This window comes from Carassius carassius, chromosome 47, assembly GCF_963082965.1.
Source record: "Carassius carassius chromosome 47, fCarCar2.1, whole genome shotgun sequence".
Taxonomy (NCBI): Eukaryota; Metazoa; Chordata; class Actinopteri; order Cypriniformes; family Cyprinidae; genus Carassius; species Carassius carassius.
This window is the reverse complement of record NC_081801.1, coordinates 21,693,238-21,709,524: the sequence shown is the minus strand read 5'-3', so window position 1 is coordinate 21,709,524 and position 16,287 is coordinate 21,693,238. Positions and strand designations below refer to the sequence as shown.

At 37.0% G+C, this 16,287-nt stretch overlaps 2 protein-coding genes across 2 annotated transcripts in view; both read left to right on the top strand.

Annotated features, from left to right (window-relative positions):
* The first annotated feature begins 132 nt into the window (after nt 1–132).
* hmgb3b (high mobility group box 3b) lies at nt 133–5,627 on the top strand. Its single transcript, XM_059542773.1, has 5 exons — nt 133–260; nt 3,791–3,970; nt 4,051–4,193; nt 4,294–4,468; nt 4,757–5,627. Exons 2-5 carry the CDS (start codon nt 3,821–3,823, stop codon nt 4,895–4,897), a joined length of 609 nt encoding a protein of 202 aa, XP_059398756.1. The 5' UTR covers nt 133–260; nt 3,791–3,820; the 3' UTR covers nt 4,898–5,627.
* Nucleotides 5,628–14,203: 8,576 nt separating this feature from the next.
* The window catches only part of LOC132130651 (short transient receptor potential channel 5-like), a 32,460-nt gene continuing 30,376 nt past the window's right edge, over nt 14,204–16,287 (top strand). The window contains exon 1 of the mRNA XM_059542423.1: nt 14,204–14,651. The gene's annotated coding sequence lies outside the window, so the exon portion shown is untranslated. The remainder of the gene's footprint in view (nt 14,652–16,287) is intronic.

Below are 16,287 nucleotides of genomic sequence, written 5' to 3'. Positions count from 1 at the left end.
AGCAATTCCCGCCTTGTTTTTGAATAATGGGTGTGGTTTAGGATTCTGTCCAATGGTGGCAAGCATTTTATGAATATGTATAATATTTGAACCAATCCACAGTTGTGGAGGCTGTTTTAAATGGGCGCCGGGATTGACCAATCAGGTGGGTCTCGTAGTGAGCTAGCGCGAGGCTGTGTGGTCTTCAGTAGAGAGGAAGGCAGCGCGAGGCCGTTAGTGTGACTGAGGAGAGCAGACGACGGGACGAACACTATCAGACGGTATCTATAAAACACTCCGTTTTAAAATCTTCACTGGGGCCTAATATTCTCTTTAAAATCTTATTTTAATTATTTAAATCACGTTTTGGTGTGTAAACCCATTTTTTTGTATAACTAACCGAGTTTTCCTTTTAAAAACTAATTTACAGTGAAATGTTAACGGTGGTTTGTGTTTATTTAGTTTTAAACTGTTTTGCTTTCGTTTACAGTCAAGAAAAGCTACATTTTATTGTGTGTTAAACTGAAGTTGAGTGACGAACGTGCTTTTAAAATGGCTGGCGATGTAAAAATATGCCTAAGAAATCACGGGGGGCTAAATGCTGAAAGGCTGGTGTGAAGTGCACAGTGTGTCGTCGCTGTGTTATATGTGCTGTGTAATAGTTTAATCTGGTTGTATGTTTTCTGGTTATGGAGAGCATTGAGCTGTTGACAGCCAGTGCCAGTCATGGCTGGTTTTCCTCTGCCTTTGTTAAACGGGTTTGTGCCGGGCGCGAATTTCCGAATCTTACTATAGGGAAGGTTTGGCTCATGAATATTAATTAATTCGCTGACGTTGCTGCGTTAAATTCGTACAGTGCACTTATTTGAATATTTATAACGAACGCCTTCTTCATAGTATGATTCGTTAATTCGCTAGATCACTAAATGCGTCTACTTGGCAACCAATCAGTTAGCTACGTGGGGCGTACGTCACGGTGCGTAATTAATATTCATGTTGCAAGCCTTCACGATAGTAAGATTCGTGATTTTAACGTGCAGTGTGGAACCGGTAAAACTTCATAAAAGCTGGACTCGCGGCTCACTGTACTTAATGAACGACTTTTAAAATGCTTGCCTATCAGCCAAGTCGACAAATCCCCGAAGTGTCTGCTGTGAAAACTAGGATGTGCAAGTCATTGTTCCTCGCCGCTGATAAAGAAGCCATTTTAATGAAGAGTCTGATTGAAGAAGCGGTCAGACAGTCCCTCTCCGCACATCACTTGTCTTTTAAACGCTTGACTAGTTAAATTGCATCGTATTTTGGAAATAATCACTAATTTGCAGCTTTACGGTTAAAAATAAAGTTTAGTTTCTGTCATCAGTTTGCACTTCACAACATGGAATTATAAATACATCGTGTTTGAAGGCACCTCGGACGATACATTGAAACAAACGAGGTTCCCGAAGTAAAAATCCCATTAACTGATTTTTATGATAATTTAGGTCTTTAAAGACAGCTGTGCTTTAAAGGGTTAGTTCATCCAGATAGCAAAATTATGTAATTAATAACTTACCCTCATGTTGTTCCAAACCCGTGAGACCACGGTTCATCTTTGGAACACAGTTTAAGATATTTTAGATTTAGTCCGAGAGCTCTCAGTCCCTCCATTGAAACTGTGTGTACGGTATACTGTCCATGTCCAGAAAGGTAAGAAAAACATCATCAAAGTAGTCCATGTGACATCAGAGGGTCAGTTAGAATTTTTTGAAGCATCGAAAATACATTTTGGTCCAAAAATAGCAAAAACTACGACTTTATTCAGCATTGTCTTCTCTTCCGTGTCTGTTGTGTGAGAGAGTTCAAAACAAAGCAGTCTGGATATCCGGTTCGTGAACGAATCATTCAGTTCACCATATCGAACTGAATCGTTTTAAACTGTTCGCATCTCTAATACGCATTAATCCACAAATGACTTAAACTGTTAACTTTTTTTAATGTGGCTGACGCTCCCTCTGAGTTCAAACAAACCAATATCCCGGAGTAATTCATGTACTCAAACAGTTCACTGACTGAACTGCTGTGAAGAGAGAACTGAAGATGAACACCGAGGCGAGCCAGATAACGAACAACAGACTGACTCGTTCACGAGTCAAGAACTGGTTGCATCGGTTTTCGGATCACCAGTAGTTCTTTCGGACAGTTAGGTTCAATAAACCGGTTGACGAAAACAGTTCACCGGTTCTTTTGCGCTCTACGTAATGGCGTCATTTGCGATGATTGCCCTTGATTCAGCCTTCGGTTTACCTGCGCTCATGACACTAGCACAGAATCAGTTCAGAATCAATCACCAAAAGAATCAGTTCGGTTCATGTGCTCTGTGTGTCAGTCTGCTTCACACTGAATCACACATGCGCAGTATCATCAGCTCCTCGGTTCTTATCTGGCTCGGCTCGGTGTTCATCTTCAGTTCTCTCTTCACAGCAGTTCAGTCAGTGTACTGTTTGAGTGCATGTATTACTCCGGGATATTGGTTTGTTTGAACTCGGAGGGAGTGTCAGCCACATTAAAAAAGTTAACCGCTTAAGTCATTTGTGGATTAATGTAGAGCTGAAACAACTATTCGATTTAATCGATTAAAATCGATTATTAAAATAGTTGTCAACTAATTTAGTCATCGATTAGTTGCTAAATAACTTTTATTTGCCGTAAGCGGCTCATTTCGTGCATATTTCAAATCTGCGGTGACCAAAGTGTGGCAGTAATGAGCCACCGGAGGTTTTACTCAGCCAGTACAGCAGGAGAAGTAGCGAAGAGCCAATAGCTGGCCTCGTTTTATGTCACGTGCTTCCCGAACAGCGTCTCTGCAGCATTCAGCGGGATGTGGGAGTATTTTACTTTAAGCATTCAAAAAAGAAGAGTAACCTGTAAACTCTGCACTACTGAACTGTTTAAGGGGCCGTTCACGTATCGTGTCTTTTGCGCACTCAAGTTCGTTATTTCCAAAGTAGGTATGCGCGCTCATAATGGAAGCGATGTGCCCGTTCTTCCAGGCGCGTCCGCACCGCATCGACAGTATACCGTACACACCGCTTCAATGGAGGGACTGAGAGCTCACGGACTAAATCTAACATATCTTAAACTGTGTTCCAAAGATAAACGGAGGTCTTACGGGTTTGAAACAACATGAGGGTAAGTTATTAATGACATAATCTGGGTGAACTAACCCTTTAAGGAGCCGCGAGGTTCGTAATCGATGGTATATGCTTCTGTTGAAGCCATCAGCCTGCATGAATTTAACCTTGTTTTGCTTAACAGCAGAACTCCTTGTCGGAAAAACTACATTTACCCATGATTCTGTAAAAATTTCTTACAATTGGAACCGTTTTCAGTAAGAACTCTTTAGCGCCTGTCCACTACCATGAACCACCGCAATAATGAATAGTGCAATAAATGTCATGTATAGCATGCAGTCTTCTAATTTTATCTGATTTTCAAATACTTTTACTACAAATGAAAGCATGTAATGTTGTGATTCAGCTTTACCTTATAGTTGGTTGGTTTGTGTATCACAGCTTACATCTCTTTAAGGATGACTTTAAAATCCATATGGTTTTCATAAGATTTAGAATAAGAATTATTTATGGAACCAACACTGCTGGAAAAGTGGGTGTGCACTGTTGCATTTTAATAAGGGAGTCTCTAGGGATGTGATGTCCCATGTATGAAAAGATGCATTTTATTTGCAGTAAAACTATGGTGCCCAATCATATTAGATCCTTTTAGTAACATACATTTGTTTTAGTTTATTAAATTGTCTGTGTATTTCCAGGTGTGGTGAAAGTTAAGCGGCTTTATAAAAATGGCAAAGGGTGATCCAGGAAAACCCAAGGGCAAGATGTCCGCCTATGCTTATTTTGTGAAGACGTGTCGTGAAGAGCACAATAAGAAGAGCCCTGGTGTCTCGGTTAACTTCTCAGAATTTTCCAAGAAGTGCTCAGAAAGATGGAAAGTAAGTAGAATATAAAGTCAATGAATATAAATGTAAAAAGTCTGCAGGTAGCAGCTTAAAGAAATTGACATTTGTTTCAGACTATGTCACCAAAAGAGAAGACTAAATTTGAAGACATGGCCAAGCAGGACAAAGTCCGTTATGACCAGGAAATGATGAGCTACAATCCAGGAAAGAAAGGTCAGAAGCAGAAGAAGGACCCTAATGCTCCAAGGCGGCCACCGTATGTGCTCTTTCCTTATTTCTAGAGCTTATTTCAGTGATTCTTGATGGAATATGCTCTTATTTGGTTTAGTCGCTTAAATTGTTTGTCCTTTTCCCAGGTCTGGATTTTTCCTGTTCTGTGCAGAAGAAAGGCCCAGCATAAAGGCTCAGAACCCCAGTCTGGGCATTGGAGATGTAGCCAAGAAGCTGGGAGAGATGTGGAACAATCTGTCCGATTCGGAGAAGCAGCCCTTCCTGTCCAAGGCCAACAAACTGAAGGACAAGTATCAGAAGGTGGAGCATGACCTCTCTCAAAATGCTCTTAGTTATCCAGTGTGGATAGTGGTTGAAAAACAAATGAGAGCGATTTCTGAAGGATCCTGTGGCACTGAAGACTGGTGTAAAGGCTGCTGAAAATTCTGCTTTGCCATCACAGGAATAAATTGCATTTTAAAATCTATTCAAATCGAAACCGTTTGAAATTGTCGTAATACTTTACAGTATTACCGGTTTACTGTATTGTTTATTCAGTGCAGACTTGATGAGCCATATGAGTTGTGTTATAGTGTTCTGTCTTCTCAGGACATGGCTGACTACAGAGGAAAGGGAAAAGGAAGCGGAGGGGCATCATCTGCCAAATCCAAACCCAAGGAAGAGGATGATGATGACGACGACGATGATGATGATGAGGACGAAGAAGAGGAAGATGAGGAGGATGACTAAAGAACTTGTTTCTCCTAATTGGGCAGCAAGTTATTTGTTCGCTTCCAATTAGTATCAGTTAAGTCTGGGTCTACGAGGTCTTGATGTCAAGGCTGCTATAAACTGATCACCAGTAGAGACGCCCAATGCATGCAAGCTCTGACTTTAGACAACCAAACTTTCTCAGTGCTGGGTTTGCTGGTGGTCCAGTTACAGCTTGCTATTAAACTGCATTGGCAAAAGCAAAATATTTCCACACCGTTCAACCATAAAGTGGTAGCAGTACATACTCTTTTAAAACTATTTAAGGTGGTGTGTTTCTGTATGGATGTTGACTTTGTTCTTTTGTTTTATTTTCTACTCTCCCAGCTTTCAAAATGCACAATCTGTTGCTATAATTAAAGTTCAGTTTCGTTCTGCCCCATAAGCTTCCTGCATTGAGAGTACGTTTGTGAATTGTGGTTATTATTATTTGTGTAATTTTGACTGATTACATTGATTAATTTTATGTGCGGAGAGTCTAGGTACATTTTCAGCTTTAACCAGAGGCAAGTGATGAAATGTTAAGGTGGGGAAAGCTCTAATTTGCACCTTCAGTTTTGTTTTTTATGTCTAGGTGACACTGTGATTTGAAATAAACATGGCATTTTTAGATCTCAAATGATTCGAGCGACTTTCTTATCTGCAAAATGTAGTGTGTAAATACTTGAGGTATTTGTCAATGTTATCAATAAAATGATAAATGGTTATAGTTTCTTTTAAGAGTGCTCGTTTAATTTGGATTTGTTGTCATTCTCTCTCTGATAATGCATTGACTGGGGTGAGCCACTAGATGTCAATGGAGGGCACCTATTGTACAAACCCTGTTTAACAACTTAGGACAGGGGTCCTCCTCTCTGTCCCTCGAGATCCACTTTCCTGCAGAGTTTAGCTCCAACCCTAATCAAACCCCAGAACCAGCTAATCAAGGTCTTTAGGTGAGTTTAATCCAGATTGGAGCTTAACTCTGCAGGAAAGTGGATCTTGAGGGCCGGAGTTGAGGACCCCTGACCTTGAGAAAGCGGTCAACAAAACCTGAAAATCCCAGAATGCAGTGTATTAATCTTAAAAATCTATTCAAATGGCAATAAACATAAGAGAAAAGGTAATTATATTCTTACCGCAAATGATCAATGATGTCAACAAAGCAGTTTCTATAAAGATTCAGGGAAAAGTAGATTTTTTTTTTCCTGCAATCCTGGGGTAATGTAATTACAACTAGTCTGCCTTAAATATTAGATTTTTGCAATAGTGCATGCATCTTAAATTTCAGTAGTAAAATTATTTTATGTAATGCTGTCCTGGCTGATAGAATTATTATTATTTTTTTTTTATAAATAACAGATTATTTCTGGTATGTGGAGGAAAGCAATGTGTGAAAAGGCTGTGAAAAGCCCTTTGGATGGCTGATCCCCTGAGAACTGAACCAAGCCATACATGTTTAATGTGATGTCACCTCAGCCGTTGGTTTTATACTGCAAAAAGACATTTGGCAAATATAACCTGAACAATGGAATTACAAACTACCAGCAACAGTGCGCACACGCACTTTGAAATGAGTCCCAAAATATTGCATATTTGGACCACTGAGGCACATTACAATGGACGACTGATTAGATAAAGCCATTCAAGTGGCATTTATTTCAAAGAAAGAGCACATTTCTACCAGTGAAAACTATTCTCTGGTCGATAATGTCAGACAGGGTTTTATTAGTAATATTTTTCCGGCGCACAGAGGTATGTGAGGTCTGTATATCGATGCATTATGTGGGTGCATAGGGAATTTGGGGTCTTATAATTGGACATGGGTACCCCTCTTGAATGACTTATAGTCAACATGACAAGCTACAATAGCTGATTTAAATATTGTGACTAAAGCAATACTGAATTCAGTTTCTCAGTGTCAGGATATGCATCTTTCACACTATTGTCTTGTCTTCTGAAATGAATGGATTTAATATCACATCATTTCCGCTTCAGACATTTTAACCATAAAGCCTACTGTATCATATATATGATCTTTCCAGGTCTATAGTGTCAGTGGTTATTATTTCACTAGTCTGTGACAATTAAATCGGGAACATTCTCCATCGCAATGCTTAGGAATTTGTATGAATATAAATATTGTAATAAAAACTCGCAGATCACAAAATTCACTGAAATATATCTTAAGTGCAAGCCACGGTCTCATTTGTATCAGATTTGTATTGTATTGGACATTAAACATATTAAACTCAAAATGAATGTTCCTCTGGGGGAAAAGGTTTAAATCGTTTATTCATTATATATTAAAATTATAAATATATATTATAAATCTTTTATTTATTTAAAAGTTGTTTACCCAAAAATGAAAATTGGGAGAAACACCTGAGAAGAGATGATGCCAACCCTGAAACAACATACAGAACTACCAAATTTTGCTATAGGTTTGATTGCAACATATAATAATTGCTCTTAATTGTGTTCACGGTTGATTATGCCTGTAATTGATTTATCCATACATTTCTGCCATATGTACATTAACTGACAGTCACCACTGATAAGCTACTACTAAATATATTGTAGAAACTATTTTTTTTCTGTAAAGCTGCTTTGCAACGATTTGTTTCACGAAAAAGTGCTATACAAATAAACTTGAACTGAATTGAATCAAGAGCGAATTATATAGTGTGGATTGCATGTGGATTGTTGTAGTGTTTTTATCAGTTGTTTCAACTCTAATTCTGACGGCACCCATTCACTGCAGAGGATCGATTTCTCCAAATCTGTTCCCTTGAAGAAACAAAGTACAATCTTGGATGTCCTTAGTGTGAGTATATTTCAACAACTTTTCATTTTTTGTGGGTGAACCATTTTTTTTTTTCTCAGAAATATCAAGAAATATTAAAACAGTGTGAAAAGGGTTAAATTGTAGGTTTCTTGGCTTTTCAGATGATGTTTGAAATCTCTTCTGTCTAACCACCTGCTCAACTTTTTGCCAGATCTGTCTCATCCTGCATGTTTTCCCTCATCAAATATCACATTGCACCCTGTAATATAAGATTATGGTTTTTAAAAGGCATTTCATACTAAAATCTATTTAAAATAAATAAATAAATAAGAATGTATTCCTGACCCTCCAGCATGTCCACCAGCCCTCCTGTCTTCCCCTGATTTATGTTAACAGCACATTAGCATTATTCAGTTCATCAAGGCTGCATTACAATAGACTGACAAGAGCATATATGCTAGCACATGACCAGTTATTTGTCTAAGGCTCATTTTCACTTCATTATTGTCTGACAGATTCATATCTGGATTAGATTTAATGCCCTGACAGATACGTTGTTAAATCCTTCACTTAAAAGTAACTGCATGCTCAGAAGAGCTTATTAAAAGCATGTCACTCCAGGCTGCATTTTATAGGTCATAAACAGATTTGAAGAGAATAATTGATGCAACCTTTTATAAAATCTGAAATATAATGCATAACCTACACTACTGCTGTTGTGTGGCTTTATCGACCAGAGGAGCCCGTGTGCAGCCGTGCCCCATGTCATCACCTCGTCTGATTGCCTCTGGGCTCATGCACTCGTTCATTAAATGCTTTGCACCCACCAGCTCCCTGCAAATATACAGAATGAAGCAGCAGGGTGCAATCACAAACTTGTAGGATCTCTTCTTTGATAAAATATGCAGGCCTGATGCCGAGAAATAATGTACAGACACACTGAAGGAAATTCATCCGCTGATACATCCTGCTGTGATCTGATCATTCTATGAAATGCATTGGCATTGTGTTGCCTGTGGCGTGGGTTAATGATGCTCTGTCAGCGCTGGAGATCAATTGAAGTTAATGAGGTGATGCGTTCCTGCACCCGCCCCACACAGAAGAATAAAACACAGCTCGCCTTTTCTTTTAGTTCTCATTTCGCACACGATGTTATCCCCCCCCCCCCCCCCCCATCTTATCTAGTCATTTTATTATGGAAGCCCATTTGCGCAGCTGAATACACAAATAAAAAATGTAATTGTGATTTCTTTTTTTTTTTAGAATTGCAAAATGTAAAGTTTGAATTGTGGAAAAAATTCACAGTCGCTTTAAAAAAAAAATTATCCCATGGTGGAAACAAACTAATGTGATTTCAAAATATTTTTTTTGAAATGTGGAATTTTTGAAACATGTTTTTGTTTTGTGTATAAAAATAAAAATTCATTTGGATATTGATGTTGATATAATAGGGGAAAAATATTATTAAGAAAAACAGCAGAAAATTCTATAATTGTTTCTTAGAAACAGAAACTATTCTAAGAAATTATTAACATTTATTTATTTATAATAATTATATATATTCTTTATTTATGTATTTCATATTTTTTATTTTAATAAATATATTAGATTTATAAATTAATAAAATCTAAAATATTTTTTTTAGCCTAATATATATATGATTTCCGAATTGGAGTATTTTTTGTATTTTTAATTTGCAAAAAAAAAAAAATGTTAAATGAATGTTATAATCCCACTCATGGCTATCAATTGCATATGCAGTTGTTTCAGGCATTTAAAGGGTAATTAAGACTGAATGCTATCTAGTTAGGGAAATAACTCATGGATATCTAGAGAAGAGATCATTAACTGGCAAAGGACTTCAAAAATAACAAAGACCTACAGCTAACAGGCCAGGAAGCTAACCGAGGAGTATGGCTGTGAAAAACTGTGAGTTGCATGAGCATCCGTTCATTCTGATTTCTCCTCAAGTCTCTTTATTCCTCTATTGCAGAGAATCTGTAAAAGAGTATTTGCTCCCCCTTGAAACCATGTAATACATGTGTGACCTTTACAGCACACATCGATATTTTCCTGCTTTATCTTTTCTCTTATACTGTATATACGAATATAAGAATTATAGGGGCAATTAAAACCTAATCCAAATGATACAGGCTTGTGTAGCCCATTCCAGCAGCTGCTTTGTTAAATGCTGACATTATTGTTTCTGTGACAGATGCACATGCTGTTCAGATTTTCAGAACAGGATATTTTTGACTCGATATGTCATTTCTGTTCTTATAGGTTTCTGTAAGGTAAAGGAGAGCAGTTGTACCTGAGAGAGCCAGTATGTACGTCAGTTACATGTCAAACTGCCTCAATGACAAATGAGCTCCAGAACAATTCTATTAAAAAACTAACAAACAAAATGTATTACATAGTTAGGCATAATTCTTTATTAATATTTCACGGGGGGAAAAAATATTGTTTTAACAAGTTTTTATTACACAAACTCAAATTAATGGTGTAAAATGAATAAAACAAGAAATGCTATCATAGCAGACTCTGTGTATTGAGGTCAGTAAGTCTCTTGAAATGTGGTGCAACTTTCCCAAAACTGATATTTATTAAAGGGACAATAAGTAACTTTTTAGGTATTTTATTATCTAAAATCAATATTTTTATTCATAAATATGCCCTCAATGGTGTACAATTTTTTTTTGGTAAATATCGCCTACCGTAGATGCAACGCGCATTTGAAAAAGCGAGGCGCTGGAGAGCAAAATTAGTTTGGATGCAAAATACAATTTCACCACTAGATGGGAGTAATTCCAACTTACAGTTCCTTTAAGTCATAATATAAAAAAAAGAAAGAAAGAAAAAACATATTAGCCTGAAAATATATATTTTAAAAACTTTTCTAATACAAACGATACAAATTACTTTCTACTTGATGGTTGCTCCACATGACATATTTAGAGTCAAAATGTATATATTTTATTTTTATATTTATTTATTTTTACTTGAAAATAGCATATGTTATTGAAGTCCATAAACAACCAAACATGTTTTATTTTTCAAAATATCTTTTGTTTTCCATATTTAAAAAAGTCTGGAACAAAATGAGTTGTGAGTAAATTACAGATTTATTTGTTTTTTTATGTTTAGGTGAACTGTTCCTTTAAAACCTAAATTTATTACTGTTTTGAAGATCTTGAGTTTGACAACTTTGTTGAATTTTTTTTTTTTTTTTTTTTTACAAAACGTTCTGGCAGACAAACTGTGCTCCCATAGTCAAGCGTTCCAGCATTTGGTCACATTTTCTCTTTCCCTTTTCTTCTGATGGTCTTTCCTACGCGCTGAGATTTTTGTGCCAGCAGTGGCAGATTCTCCACAATCAGACAAGTCCTCAGCTGCAAAAGCAAAAGATTTTTCAGATGTCTGTGACGGACTAAGCCGATGTCTCAATGTGTGCCCTGTGTCAGAATTCTAGCTCTGTCGCAGCTGGACGTGGCCTATAGCGTCTTTACTTCTTCCTCTCACAGATAATCTCTCGCTATTTAAGTTCGCCATTGGTATTCAATTCCCTGTTTTGCTCCATCCTTATGTGCATGGCAGCAAGAGAGTATAGTGTTAAAGTTTTAGGTAAGCTTATGCTGTAGGCATAGAGATATTACAGAAGTTTTTCCTGCCACAGTCAGCTTTGGATTCTTCACTGAGGGTTTGTTAGGAGCTATTCTATTTTTTTTTGGTTTTTTTGTAAAGCTGCTTTAGCAAGATTTGTATTGTGTAAAGTACTAAACAAATACATCTGTACATGCTCAATCAGTTTAATGACTCAATGGCACATCATGTCTTGTTTTCAGCTGTTAATTATATTAATCAACATATGTGGCTCTGTTCCAAAATCTAGTGAGCAGCGTGCATTTAGCTTAACGCATCGTAGGCATGCTTCTAACATGGAGGTATCATTATACTGCCTTCTGAGATAACAAATTCAGACAGCGTAACATATATTTTCCATGGAGAGTTTCTAGAAATGGGCAGCACAAATGTTTCTAGTGCAGCGAATCAGCATATTAAAATGATTTCTGAAGGATCACGTGACACTGAAGACTGGAGTAATGATGCTGAAAATACAGCTTAAAATATCTTCAATAAGAAAACTGTTACTTTAAAGTGCAATTATGTTTGTTTTTACTGTACTTTTAATCACATGCATCCTTGTTGAGCAAAAGGGATTGTCAAAAGCATAAAAAGTATTTAAGATCATCTTGTAAACACTGTAATTATTGTATGTGAAGAACTGTTTACTGCGTGCTGTCGAAAGCTCAGCGCAGAGGAGCCATACATTATACCTGCCATAACCCACAGCCACAGCAGACGTGATGAATAACCCACCAGGGATTATTATAGCAACTGTGAAGAGGTCACCACTGCTGATTTCATGAATAAAAGTTTGAGAAGATAACTGGACACCGGAAGCATTACATAATTACACTTTATCAATAAAAGGACAGAAATTATGCTCATTATGCAAGTCTCTCTATTAGGGGTGCACTATTAAACCAGATGACCCCATTAGTGTGCTGATCTAACCGAAACCTCAGGCTCTTACAGCAGCCATCCGGCTAAGTAATAAATGCAAATCAGACCGAATGGGAATCATCAAAAGGATTTTGTTGTTGTTGTTTCGTTTAAGTAAACATTTTTTAGGAGCAGTACAATTCCCCACAAAAGAGACAATTTGTGTAAGAGTGCAGAGTTTTAATGAATCATCACAGCTCAGATCATTTGTGACTGCATGAATTGGATGAGAAATGCTTTAGGTTTGCTGTTTTCAAAGGAGAAAATCTAAGCTGAGATGCAGGAGATCTTGCTCTCCTTTTAATCACACTGGTTTTCTATGAAATAAATAATAATTATTATGTTTTAAATAAACCTTTTGTGATTTTTTTCTTTCCTAAAGGCCTGTTCACTTCAAGGATGTTAACTACAACTACAAAGTTTTAATAATCATTCTAAATTCATGGGAATAGTGTTCGGATTCAGATTTTCAAACACTAGGCATCATACACTTGGTTACAGAGAAAATCTGGGCATCATGTACTAAATGAGCAAGGATCACACACTACCAGACTTTCAAGTCGTTCTGATCACAACACACTTACACAGAAACATGCACATTGTTGCAAATAATATTTTGGTAATACATTTTTCCAGCGATCCAAATAGTCTGCAAATGCATTGAATTCAACTAAAACAGATCTAATCTGGTCCAGTTTAGAGTTTACTGTGGCCAAAAAAAAGGTTGACTGACTGACATGTGCTTTTATGTGCCATTTAAGATGGGTAAATCTAAATTTAGCCAAACTCTAATTAGGATGATGAACTGCAAACAATTTGTATATGTTTCATGGGAATTTCTGCTGGTTTGCATGTCCCCATTAATAACCGTTAGATGGTTAAACAGTATTTAAAGTACACTGAATTTTAGGTTAAACACACTTGTCATTATTACAATGTAATTACACAAATAAGTACTAAGTATTATTAATTAACATTATTATTAATTAACAATATGCACTTATTATATGGTCAGGTATTGGGCAGTTGCTTTTAATTATGTATAATTTAATGTTATTATTAGAGTAAGTACATGTTACATTTATAACAAGGACACTGTGAAATAAATTAGGAATCGACTTGGATCAACCAAAAGTAAGATTTTCTTCATTCGGTGATCAGTATTTAGTGTAAATCTGAAGAATATGATACTGCAATGATTAATATCTAGCTTGATAAGTGCAATCAAACAAAAACTCAAAATGTCTTTGGTGAAATAGAAATAGTGACAAATCTTTTCTTCCATATTGTGAGGTACATCCGAGTGAAACGGATTATTGAAAATGCAGAACGGGGACCTCGGAATATTGCCGTTGTTCTTACAAATGAATGTGAGCTTGTTGAGTGTGGAGGGGTGGGTTAAGAGAACAAAATGATTGGAGGAGTCTGGCATATGTCACCAACATTTTGATAAAATATTATGAGGTCAAAAATAAATGAATTTTCATTTCACTCTGACTTGAATACAGCATGATTGAGTCGGCCAGTGAGCTCATTTTAGATGTGCTTTTTTCTCTACTACTGTGACCATGGAGGAATGTAACAAACTGATACGAGTGAACGTACCACAGCAATAAACACCGCATGCCTGTCTGGATCTCCAGCCAAGCACCTGTACCCGTCCTGTCATTCCCAGAAAAAGAGGAAAAAGAAGTAGAACGCTTAGGAGAGCAAGCACAAAACAACACACTAATGTCAGGGGAGAAACAGAGCAGCTTCTTTAAGATGAGGAACAGACAGGCAGGATTTGAGAGGACATCAAGCAGAAAGACAACCTGGGTGCTGGAGAAGAGGGGAGAGAGAATGGAGAAGAGGGACTGGGGGATGCTGCGAGAGGGAGGGAGGGATGGAGACACCGAGACAGAGAGAGGCGGGTGAGCTGGAAAAGGAAAAGAAAAAGAAAGGAAAAAACAGGAGAGAGAACAGACAGCCAGAGCGGCACAGAGACAGACAGAGGAAGAGCAGGGACAGAGACGACACACTCCATCCGGAAACCATGACAACCGAGACAAGCGCATGCCAATCCTCATGACTGCAGTACACACTGGGACACTGAAAACCAGGAATGATTTGGATGATTTTGCTCTTTTGTTCAGGATTGGTTTGTTTTTATTCACCTGGCGTTGAATCCAGCTCTCTCCGGCTGTTCATCAGAACCCGGATCAAAGGGAACAGCTGGGAACCACACGCCGGAGTCTCATCCACTGTGACCCATCAATGGACTCCCTGAGGTGGGCTTAACACACCGCTCATTGATCCTCCACCGGATCCAACGAGCTGCCGGCAGGCTTGGAGACAGAATTTTCTTGAAAATCGCCTGTAAGACAGAAGAGACGAAACATGTAAGCCAGAAGACACAGGGTGAGTGCACTTTCCAAATTCTGCATGCAGAAAATTTGGAATCATTTGGAAAGGTTTATGATTTCGCAACATGTTGCAGAAGGTGCAGTGGTTTCAGTGGACAGACAAAAAAAACTACATACAGATTAAATGTATTTGCTAAACTGAATTTTTCTTTTTTTTTTTTTTTTTTAGAAAGGTTTACACTACTAAGACTATGATGTCCTCATTCAGATTATTTGTTGAGCAATGTCAAAAAACCAAGCAAAAGCAGCAACATTTTAGCATGGTGGTCGTTTGTGAATGTCAACAGGTTATTAAGACTCTAATGGAGCTCCATGGCTTGTCCTCAGGAAACAGCACCATGTGTCCCTATGACTTGCTACTGACATAATTATCAGGATTAACTGAAATCTAATTAGGGTTCATTTGCTAAAGAAATGTAAACAAATTTATTTTGTAAATGTTTCATGGGAATATCAGCCATTCTGCATGTCCTCATTCATAACAAATTGGTTAAAATGTTAAGTACATTTCAATAGAGTTTTGGGTTACACTTTATTCTAAGGCATAATTTTTTTACAATATGGTTACACAAATAAGAAATAATTCTTATTAATTGACAACATGTACTTGGTTTGGTATTTGGTAAGTTGCTTTTAATTATGCATACTGTATTACCATCTACTTTATTACCATAGTAAGCACATGGAACGTGTAACAAGCACACTAAAATAAAATGCTTCATATATTTGATGAGAAAATTATAAATTTGTCTTTTCCCCTCATTGCAAATTCAGAAAAGTCGGTGATGAGTATTTTATCACATTTTCTCTCGTACTGGCCTTGTCAAGCTCAATAAACAATATTTTTTAAATACCACAGAATATATCTACAGAATTGTAAATGTTATAGAGTTGGCACAAAACAGTAATGTTTTAAAAGAGAGATAAAATAAATAAAACTCAATAATAATAATCATTCAAATTACACACGCACACACACACGTTATAAATTATATATATATTTTTATATTTATATTTATAATAATTTATAACATTTGTTTGTTATTCAGATGTATCATTTATTATTGAAAGTACAACAGCAAAATTCGGAAATGAAATTATTAAAATCAGAGAAAACAACAACAGCTATTTTCAGGCACAAATTGCAGAGTTTCCTGACAATGGCTCAGTAAGGCCGATGGGGAAATTATCTAGTCTATCTAGAAACTATCTAGTGCTTTTTGACAGCACTGAAAAAATGATGGTATATGAGCATACTAGAAGAGATGAAAATGGTTCAGTAATCCAGTATGTAGGTTACAGGCATGTTGCACTGATGGTCACAGGTGTGATTCGATGTACTTGACTTCTGTTTTCAGGTTTCAGGCTCAGATGTGTAAATAACATGAAATTTCAAGGTTGCTCTCATGCATTATGTAACACCATGTGGGTCAGCATCATTTCTGAACACTCTTTTCGTCTGCTCGTTTCCTTTGACCCTTCACCAAGAGTCAGTAGTAATGTAATACGCTGTGGTTCCCATGAAATGTGAAACTGTAACACAGCAACAAGGTGCAAGTCAAATGCTCAATTATCACTAAAAGTGTGCTTGATAAATGGCTCATTAGTGTTAACAGTGCATGATTGTTGCT

What these genes read in the sequence shown, in the direction of transcription:
- hmgb3b (XM_059542773.1), top strand. Translation starts at nt 3,821, where the DNA reads ATGGCAAAGGGTGATCCAGGAAAACCCAAGGGCAAGATGTCCGCCTAT. An exon ending in AATGCTCCAAGGCGGCCACC is followed by an intron (nt 4,194 to 4,293) that starts GTATGTGCTCTT and finishes TCCTTTTCCCAG; the next exon opens with GTCTGGATTTTTCCTGTTCT. An exon ending in TGAAGGACAAGTATCAGAAG is followed by an intron (nt 4,469 to 4,756) that starts GTGGAGCATGAC and finishes CTGTCTTCTCAG; the next exon opens with GACATGGCTGACTACAGAGG.